We start from the raw sequence: 9,821 nt of genomic DNA on the forward strand, positions 1-9,821 counted from the left end.
AGTTTTTTTTTTTTTTTGCTATAGGGTGTGTGTGCTCGCCAGAAAGAGACAGAGATAGAAAGTAAGAAATCAACCCTTAGGGCGGATGGCCATTCTCCAAGTCCTTCCCCTCCATTCTCCTCTTGGGATCTTGGGCACGCACATGCGCCCAGCATGAGTTTAAGCCACTGGGTCTGGGACTCGAACCGCGGATGACTACATGGGAGGGCGGCGACATAGCCATTATGCCAACTTCTGGTCCCTGCCTGGCATGTTTCTTAAACTGCTGGGCCTGGAACTTGAACTGCAAGGTTGGCCATGTGGGGTCTGGCTGCTTTAACCACAAGGTCATGGAGATGGAACAGGTTCTTTTTAGTAACATCTCATGAGAAGAAAATTAAGTTTTAGAGGGTGGGTAGGAGGGGCAAGGGGAAGAAATACTTAACAGAACCAAGAATGTAAAAATTCTTTATTTAAAATGAGGTACCTGGGGGCTGGCAGGTGGTAGCATGATGGTTAATGTGCTCTACTCTCACAGGGCTGACTGTGGTTTGAGTCCCAGACCTGGCAGCTTGCTTTCTCACTTGCTCTCTCTTGGTCTCTCTCTGGTCAAATCAAAAAAAAATTTTTTTTAGATAAACAATTCTATTTTTTTTTTGTGAAGACAATTCTTTAGAAACAATGAAAAGAAAATGAGGCACTCTATATCAAAACTGAAAAAAAAAGAAAAGATATCCATGGTAATATCCTTTGATTTGATGGTCAAAACTAATTAAAAAAATAGATTTGAAAAAAAAAAAGGAATAATGACTACATGGACTATTAACATATCATATGGAAGGGGCAGCAGGTTAAAGTGCTGGGCTCCCACATGGCTGACCACAGTTTGAGTCCTGGATCTGGTGGCTTGAAACTCACACTAGGCATGTATGTGTTTGTGTCAAAATCTCAGGAGAATGGACAAGGGATTACGGCATAGGAATCCTCACGGTGGGTGATTTCTCACTTGTCTCTCCATCTCCCTGGTGAGCGCACGTGCCCTATGGCAGAAACTTGGAAAAAAATAAAACATGGTCAAGCAAATGAAAGAGTAGACCCCAAGTGGTGAGGATGCAGAGTGGAAGGAAGTGGGCATGCTCTGCTGTGGGTGGGACTCGAAGTAAGGAAGGGAGAAGCAAATGGATAGAAGAGCTGAGCTGCCTTCACCAAAATAATGAAGCAAAGAAAAATTACCACCCCGTAATCCACAGCTTTCATCGGCAACACAAATATTACAGATGGTCCCTGAGACTGGGCCAGTCTCCTGCTACTCATTGTTCTTAAGATGGCAGCAAGGATTGGTGATTTTCAGGCTGTAGGTGATAATTCCCTAGTCGCAATGAAAACTAGGGTATATAGTAGGTGAGGATTAAAATTTTGTGAAACTTTCCTTTTGGTTATACATGTATAGAGGTCAAAATGCCTTTTTTTTTTTTTTTTTTGAGATGTTTTTGCTATAGGACGTGTGCATTCGCCAGACAGAGACAGAGAGACAGAAAGCGAGAAATCACCCCCCAGGGGGGATGGCCACGCCACAATCCCTTCTCCTCCATTCTCTTCTTGGGATCTTGGGCACACATGCACATGCGCCCAGCGTGAGTTTAAGCCACCACGTCCGGGACTCGAATCGTGGTCGACTACGTGGGAGTCCAGCGACATAGCCATTATGCTAACTGCTGGTCCCAAAATGCCTTTTTAAAAGTATTTGAAAGCCTACAGGTTCAGAGAGCTGGGAGGGAAAAGGACTCCTACTAGTCCCTAACTGAAGCAAACGCTTCACTGTAATCATTGTATAGATAAAATGAGAACATCCCCCACAAAATCCAGAAAACAAAAATACTTACAACTCAATATCTATCAATGATACCAACATGAAGAGACTGGCACTATTAATTACCATTTATAATATAAATATGTTATTGACAGTAGAAAAATTAAAGACTTTGAAAACCTCAACAAAGGTCAAAGGACATACAAGCAAGTAGTATACAGTGCGTTTCCTTAGAAGATAAATTTTAATATACAGAATAAAATCCAAGGTGATATTATTTTTCACTTTCCCAGTAATTTAGGGGTATGAAAGCTTCTGAATCTGATCAGTGAAGGTTATGTTTTGGTCCAATACATTATTTGACTAAATGTATGATCAAGTCCGGCTTGATTATTATAAATCATAGAAGTTTACAGAATTCACTTTATAAATCTGGTGCTTTTATCAATAGAAAGATTTCCAATTTTTTTGTAGCCAAGAGTTTACTCGACTTTAGTCTCAGAACCAGATTCAAAATAAGATATCTTCTTTAAACAGTTGGTCATCGTTTTAAGCTTATTCTGGGCAAATTATTTAACACTTTATTGAAGATCATACAAAAACTCCACAATAAATAATGAAAAGAGTCCGCAAAAATCATCAGTCTCTGTTTGCAATTACACAAAATACATGTCAATTCTGGGCCAAAATAATTCCACTGGAATACAAAAGTATCAGAAAAGAATGAAAAGATTTGTAGTGACGGCTTTCGGTGGTCAGTTATTCCCAACAACCATCAGCTATTCTGGAAAGTGAAAGTGGATTTTAATTTGCAGATAAAGAATGTCTTCAGCAGTTTAAAAAAATATAAACTCTAAAAAGGTTTGTGAGTCATATACAAAAGCAGCTTTCTGAGACCAAGGCTGAAAACCAGAAGTTGTGTTAGCACCACCAGCAAGCACAGGGCCCTCCGCCTGCCGCCATCGGTCTCGTGCGGAATGCAGACCTGAAGACTACAAGCCAGCTGCAGTACGAAAACCACCCGCGGGTCCAGCTTCCTGTGGAGCACTCCTCAGCCCTAAGAGGCACGAAGCGGTTACAAAGGCTAGGTAACAATCAGGATCACAAGGTCCGACGGTACAAGAAATCCCGTGTTGCCTTATCAACTTTTTGCTGGTAGTCTTCCAATTTGTCAAGTATTTTCTGGGACAGCTGTTAAGAGAAAAGAAGGGAATTGTAACAGATAACTCAAGGCTTGAAAAAGACTGAAGTTGGGGCCAGTATATGGTGATTGAGGAGCTGGACTTCCCACTTAGCTGACTACAGTTCAAGTCCTGGGCCTGGCAGCTTGCTTTCTCATTTTCCCTCTTTCTTTCTGTTCTATCTCTGATGAACTAAAAAAATAAGTAAATTAAATAAGTAAAATTAAATAAATAATTCTTAAAAAAAAGGACTGATGTTATTAATCACTTTGACCTCACCAATTAGACTCTACCTAACAAAGATGTTAGCCACTCTGCTTCATTTAATAACCACTTTCTTTAAAAATTTTTTTATTTAAATTTATTTATTTAAATTCATTTACTATACATCATTACAGCACTACAAAATGAGATTCTTTTTTTTGGGAGAAGTTTCTTGCTATAGGGCGCGTGTGCTTATCAGAAAGACAGAGACAGAGAGACAAAAAGTGAGAAATCAACCCCCCAGGGATTCTCCCCTCGGGATCTTGGGCACGCACGAACATGTGCCCGGTGTGATTTTAAGCCACTGGGTCTGGGATTCAAACTGCGGTCAACTACATGGGAGACCAGCGACATAGTCATTACGCTAAATGCTGGTCCCCAAAATGAGCTTTTCCATCCAGAATACACTGTATATTGGCTCAGTCAAGCACATCAACATACATGTTATCGTCAACAAATAATTTTCTATTTCTTATTTCCTGTATATTTTGCTTTTTTTCCCATCCTTGATTCCCTATCTCTCACCCTCTGCTGTGTCCCACCCTCCTCCCACACTGTCTCTGGTACTCATGGTTGCTTTCTATGCCTTTTCTTCCCCCACATTTTGTTGATTCGCTAAAGATCTTAATTAATCTAAATATTTTCAATAGCAAGCGCAGCTGATATATACATATCCACGAACAAAAGTCTGACTTTAGGCATAAACCTCAGTGAGTAGAATGAAATACTATAAAGTAGCACCTAGCTGGGGCTATATAGCTTACTGCAGTCATCAAATAGGTATTTTTAATGCATTTTTTTAAATTTTAAGAAAAACATTTTTTGTGTTTTTTTAAAGCCTAGAAGAAAAGCAGCAATATTTTAGTCAAAAGTCATAGAATGCTATTTCACCAGTTCAGTCTCATTTACTTAATCTACCTTCTGTTGTGGTTCAATTAAAACCGGACAACAAAGCCTAGAAGAAAAGCAGCAGTATTTTAGTCAAAAGTCACAGAGTGCTATTTTACCAGTTCAGTCTCAGGTACTTAATTTATATTCTGTTGTAGTTCAATCTTCCCGATTGAAGTCTGGGATATAATATTCAACTCCAGACTTGTCCCTATGATTAAGTTGGTCATTTTCTTAGTTTTTGAACTCTTATTTCTATGTGACTGTATTTAATTTTCCTAATACAGCACTCCCTTGAGAACTTCTTAGAGATCTGGTCTGGTACTAGTAAATTCTTTCAGGTTTTGTTTATCTGAGAATGTTCTTGTCTTTTCTTCCCATATGAAGGATAATCTTGCTGGGTACAGTATTCTTGGTTGAAATTGCCTTTCCCTTAACACTTTGAATATATCTTCCCATTCTTTCATCGCTCACATTGTTTCTGATGAGAGGTCAGCTGTTAGCCTGATGGGATATCCCTTGTAGGTAACTTGCCGTTTCTCTTTTACCAATCATAGTATCTTGTCTTTGTCTGTGGTTTTGGTCAGTCCGGGTATAATGTGTCTTAGACATCTTCTTGGGTTGATTCTATTTGGGGTCCTTTGTATTTCCTGGGACTGTATCTTTGAGTGCCTCTCTAGGTTTGGAAAGTTTTCTTGCAGGATTTCATGGAATAGATTTTCCATGCCCTTATGAATCTCTTCACCTTGTGGGATACCAATTATCCGAATGTTTGGATGTTTGATGGTATCCAGTATTTCTCTTACATTATTCTCATTTTTGGGGGGCCATTTTCTCGGTCTTTGTGGTGGAATTTTCTAGGCCAGCAATTTTCTCTTCTACATCTGAGATTTTCTTTTATTACCTAGTCTGCTTTTAATACTTTCAAGGGTGATTTTGACTTCCTGTATTATAGCCTTCATCTCTAAGAGGTCCCTTTGATTCTTTTCTAAAGTGTGAAATTCCTCTTTTAGATCTTGCAAGAATTTTCTCACCTCCTAGAACTCATCAGCTTCTTTCTCCTTTCTCTTCTACAGTACATTATCTCTCTTCTCTTCCATTTCTGTTAGCTTCGCCATTATGAATGTTCTAAATTCTTTATCAGACATTTCCATGATTTCCATTGAACTGTCTGTGGATGAAGAGGAGCTATTCTTTTCAATTGGAGGAGAGGTATTTTCTTGCTTTCCCATATTTCTTGTGGCCCTGTGGTGATTTCTACTGATCTGATGGATGGTATATTTCTTCCCAAACTTGAAGTTCAATCTGAGACTTCAGGAGCACGCAGAATGAGGTGATTGGAATCTCTTTGCCATTCTGTTTTGATTCCACTCAAGTTTGTGGGTTGGGGCTGAATTATCAGGAGAAAATCTTCATTTCTTTTTTCTCTGAAATCACTAGTTCTCTGGAGCCATGAAGGTGTCTTCTTCTCAAGCCCTGTCCCCTTGCCTCTCCTCCATTTAATATCCATCCAATAAAGGAGCTTGTTATATAACATAAGTGATAAAACTGGACTTTTCTATTACATATTTCAATTGTGTTCTCTACTTCTTTTTTTTTTTTTAAAAAGAATTATTTTATTTCATTTTATGCAGTTGTTATTTTATTTTTTTTAAGTTGACCAGAGAGAGACAGAGAAAGAAGGAAAGTGAGAAAGCAAGCTCCCAAGTCTGAGACTTGAGCCTCAGTCAGCTATGTGGGAGTCTCCACCTTAACCACCAACTCACCTGCTGTCCCCCGTCTTCCTCCCCCCCCCAAATTTGCCGGAGGGCGGGGCTGGCAGGTGGCTTGATGGAAAAGGGTGCTGGTCTCCCACATGGCCGACCACAGTTCAAGTCCTGGACCCGATGGCTTGCTTTCTTACATCTCTCTCTCTGTCAAATTAAAATAAATAAATACATAGACAGATAGATAGTTAAATGGATAAGCAGGTAAATGGATAAATAAAGTTAAATAATTCTTTAAAAACATTTGTCAGAGGGCACCAGTGCTTGCCAGAGTTACAGAAAGAGGGAGTGGGAGAAAATATCCTCCAATGGGGTGTTGTCATGCCACAATTCCTTTTCTTCCATTTTTCTATCCTTTCAGGATTTAGGGCACGCCTACATATGTGACTGGTATGTCCCTTAAGTCACTGGATCTGGGACTTGAACTGTGTAGTTGGTCATGTGAGATCTGGTTCTTTTAACTACCAGGCTAAGGGGCTGGCCCCTAAATGCTGTTTTCCTATTGCATTTTCTAAATATGCAAATTGTAGCACTAATTTCCTTCTTATTAGTTTGCTAAAGGGCATGTGTGGTCTCTGGAGAAAGAGAAAGAGAGAGGGAGAAGGAAGTGAGAAAGGGCCCCTCATGGGGAATGATGATGCCACAGTTCCTAATCCTCCATTTCTCCCTCCTTTTGGGATTTTTGGGTATGCACACATGCCCAGGGCATTTTTCAAGCCACCAGATCTAAGACTCAAAATGTATAGTCAACCAACTCTATGCGATCCAGCTGCCTTAATCACCCACCCCCGCCATGACCTGACCCCTGTATTACTTTTATTTATAGTTTTTTTTTTTTTTTTGGTTCTTGCCATATGGCATGTGCGTTCAGTTCACTGTAAAGAGACAGAGAAAGACAGAGGGAGGGAAAGTGAGAAATCATCCCTTAGAGGGGATGGCCATGACTCAATCCCTTCTCCCCCATTCTACTCTCAAGAGTTTGGGCACGTACAAACGTACCTGGTGTGATTTTCAAGCCACCAGATCTGGGACTTGAACTACAGTTGGTCATGTGGGAATCTAGCACCTTAACCACCACCCCACCACCTGATGGCCCCATGTATTGCTATCTTTTTTTTTAAAGAATTATTTTATTTTATGAATTGTTGCTGTTATCATTATTATTAATATAACAAGAGACAGAAAGAGAGGAGAAGGAAAGTGAGAAAGCAAGCTGCCAGGTCTAGGACTTGAATCACAGTCGGCAATGTGGGAGTCTAGCACCCTACCATGCTACCTGCTGGCTTCCGCTATCTTTTTTTTAAAAGAATTATTCATTCAATTTTATTTATTCATTCACTCATTTACTTATTCATTTTTCATTAAGAATTTATTTATTTATTTATTTATGTACTTTTAAAATTTGACCAGAGAGGGATAGAGTGAGAGAGTGACAGAGGGAAAGCAGGAAAGGAAGCTGCCAGGTCCAGGACTTGAATGATAGTCGGCCACGTGGGAGTCCAGTGCCTTTAACCACTTTACCACCTGCTGGTCCCTCCATTCATTTACTTTAATTTGACCAGAGAGAGACAGAGAAAAAGAGACAGAGAGGGATAAAGAGACAGAAAGAATAAGGAAAGTGGGAAAGCAAGTCACCAGACCCAAGACTCAAAGTCAGCCATTTTGGAGTGTCAAGTGCCTTAACCACTATGCCATCTGCCAGTCCCTCCCACCCCCGCTATCTTTAATAAAAGCATTACTAGCTATTTTCCTACAACCAGGGGCTGCATCTGATTTAACTAGTAATTAGCTGCCAAATGACATATAGGACTAATATTTTACATCGCTTTATTTATTTATATTTTCTTAAAAAGAAGTATTTTATTATTACTATTTTCTATTAAGAGAGATTTTTGCTATAGGTTATGTGTGCTTGCCAGAGGAATAGAGAGACAAAGTGAGAAATCACCCGAGGGGAGTGGTGGCAACACCGCAATCCCTTCTCCATTTTTCTCTCAGCATATTTCGCATGCATACACACATGCCCAGCATGAGTTTTAAGCCACAGGGTCCAGGATTCGAACCTCGGTAGACTACATGGGAGTCCAGCAACATAACCATTATGCCGTCTGCTGGTTCTTCTTCTTATTTTTTAATTTGATGAGAAAGAGAGAGGGATAGGAAAGTGGGAAAGCAAGCTGTCAGTTCATGACTCAAATCGTGGTCAGTCATGTGGCAGTCCAGCACCACAACCAGCATGCTGCCAGCCCCTACATAATTTGAATAATTTATTTTTTAAGAATGTATTTAATTTTGGGGCTGACAGGTGGCGTGGTGGTTAAGGTGGCTAGTCTCTCACATGGCTGATCGAGGTCTGAGTCCCAGACCTGGCAGCTTGCTTCCTCACTTTATTTCTGTCTTGTCTCTCTCTCTGGTCAACTTCAATAAAATAATGATAATAATGACAATGAATAAAGTTAAATAATTATAAAAAAAGAATTTATCTAATTTTGTTATTATTTTAAAATTTGGCCAGAGAGAGAAAGAGAGAGACAGAGAGAAAGTAAGCCACCAGGTCTAGGACTTGAACTGTGACTGGCCATATGGGAGTCCAATGTCTTACTATGCCACCTGCTAGCCCCAATAATTTCTTTTTTTAAAAGAATTATTTCTTTAATGTGGCTGGCAGGTGGCCTGGTGGTTAAGGGCGATGGACTCCCACATGGCCAACTGCAGTTCGAGTCGTGGACCTGGCGGCTTGCTTTCTTACTTTCTGTCTGTCTCTCTTACTCTGTCCCTCTCTGGGCAAATTTAAATAAATAAATAAATAAATAAAGTAAGTTAAATAAAAGGATACTTAAAAAAAATAATTCTTTCTTTAATTTTATTTATTATTTAAAATTTTTTTTTCTATAGACACATATGCTTATCAGAGAGAGAGAGAGAGACAGACGGGGGGGGTGGGGGAGGGAGTGAGAAAGCAAGCTTCCAGGACTGGGATTCAAACCGCAGTCAGGCATGTGATAATCCAGAGCCTTAACCACCATGCCAACCGCTAGCCACTTAATACTTCGTTAATATTTTATTAATTCTAAGTTGATAGCCCAATCAGTTTTAACTAATTTTTATGGCTGTCGTCCTTTCTTCTTCTTGCTAAAACTTTGGAAAGAGGTAGGAAGATAAATACATAGAAGTGCCAGGAGCTTTTACACTTAATCACTAATGTGTTTAAAATCATATTCTGTGTGTTCTATCAGTAGTCTCAAGAGATACGCTGGTCTAACTTGAACAAATAAAACCATCATTACAATGACTCTGTAGGCAAAGGGAACAGAACTATCTTTTCTTTTAGGCAGGCAGTGGCTGATGTACAAGCCCTGGGAAATGTTGCTGTACACGCTGAGTCCACTCAGAACAGTGATAATTTAACATTCCCTATTTCGAATACCTGTCTCACTTGTAAGGTCTGCCCTACTGACCTGTAAACTTTAAAGAATGGACTGCATGCCAGAGGGAGACAGGGTGAGAGAGATGCCTGTACATTCCCTACATTAGGTTTTCTAGACAAAGTTGCTGAGATCCTTTGCCCTATTTATTAAGGGACAATAAATGGCTTTCCCCTTCCCTTTATTTCTGAGAACTAAAGGTCAAGCTGAAGGAGTAACTGCTAGTGCAGAGGTTACAGAAGGCACCTCATAAAGGGTCTACTTACTGCGATGTTGTGACTGTTGGCACTGTTCTCTCCCAGAGCTTGGAGGAGCTGATCAATAGAGGAATACGGGAGCCAGACCATTGGGGATGTTGCAGACAGTGGAAACTGAAAAGAAAATGTCTATTATTTTAAAAAGTCTGGGTAGCTGCTTTCATAGAATTTTTTTTAAAAATTATTTTATTTACTTCATTTATTATCATCATTATTATTTAGTTTCTAATTTTACCAGAGAGAGAAAGAGA

General features: G+C 39.7%; 1 protein-coding gene across 1 annotated transcript in view; it reads right to left on the minus strand.

Annotated features, from left to right (window-relative positions):
* Positions 1 to 2,014: 2,014 nt before the first annotated feature.
* NUP160 (nucleoporin 160) overlaps positions 2,015 to 9,821 on the minus strand; it is a gene marked incomplete at its 5' end in the record, with an annotated part of 92,848 nt that continues 85,041 nt past the window's right edge. The window contains 2 exon segments of the mRNA XM_027775432.1: positions 2,015 to 2,980; positions 9,580 to 9,684. Coding sequence (XP_027631233.1) covers positions 2,891 to 2,980; positions 9,580 to 9,684 — 195 coding nt within the window.

This window comes from Tupaia chinensis, unplaced genomic scaffold (assembly GCF_000334495.1).
Source record: "Tupaia chinensis unplaced genomic scaffold, TupChi_1.0 Scaffold000561_1, whole genome shotgun sequence".
Classification (NCBI taxonomy): Eukaryota; Metazoa; Chordata; class Mammalia; order Scandentia; family Tupaiidae; genus Tupaia; species Tupaia belangeri.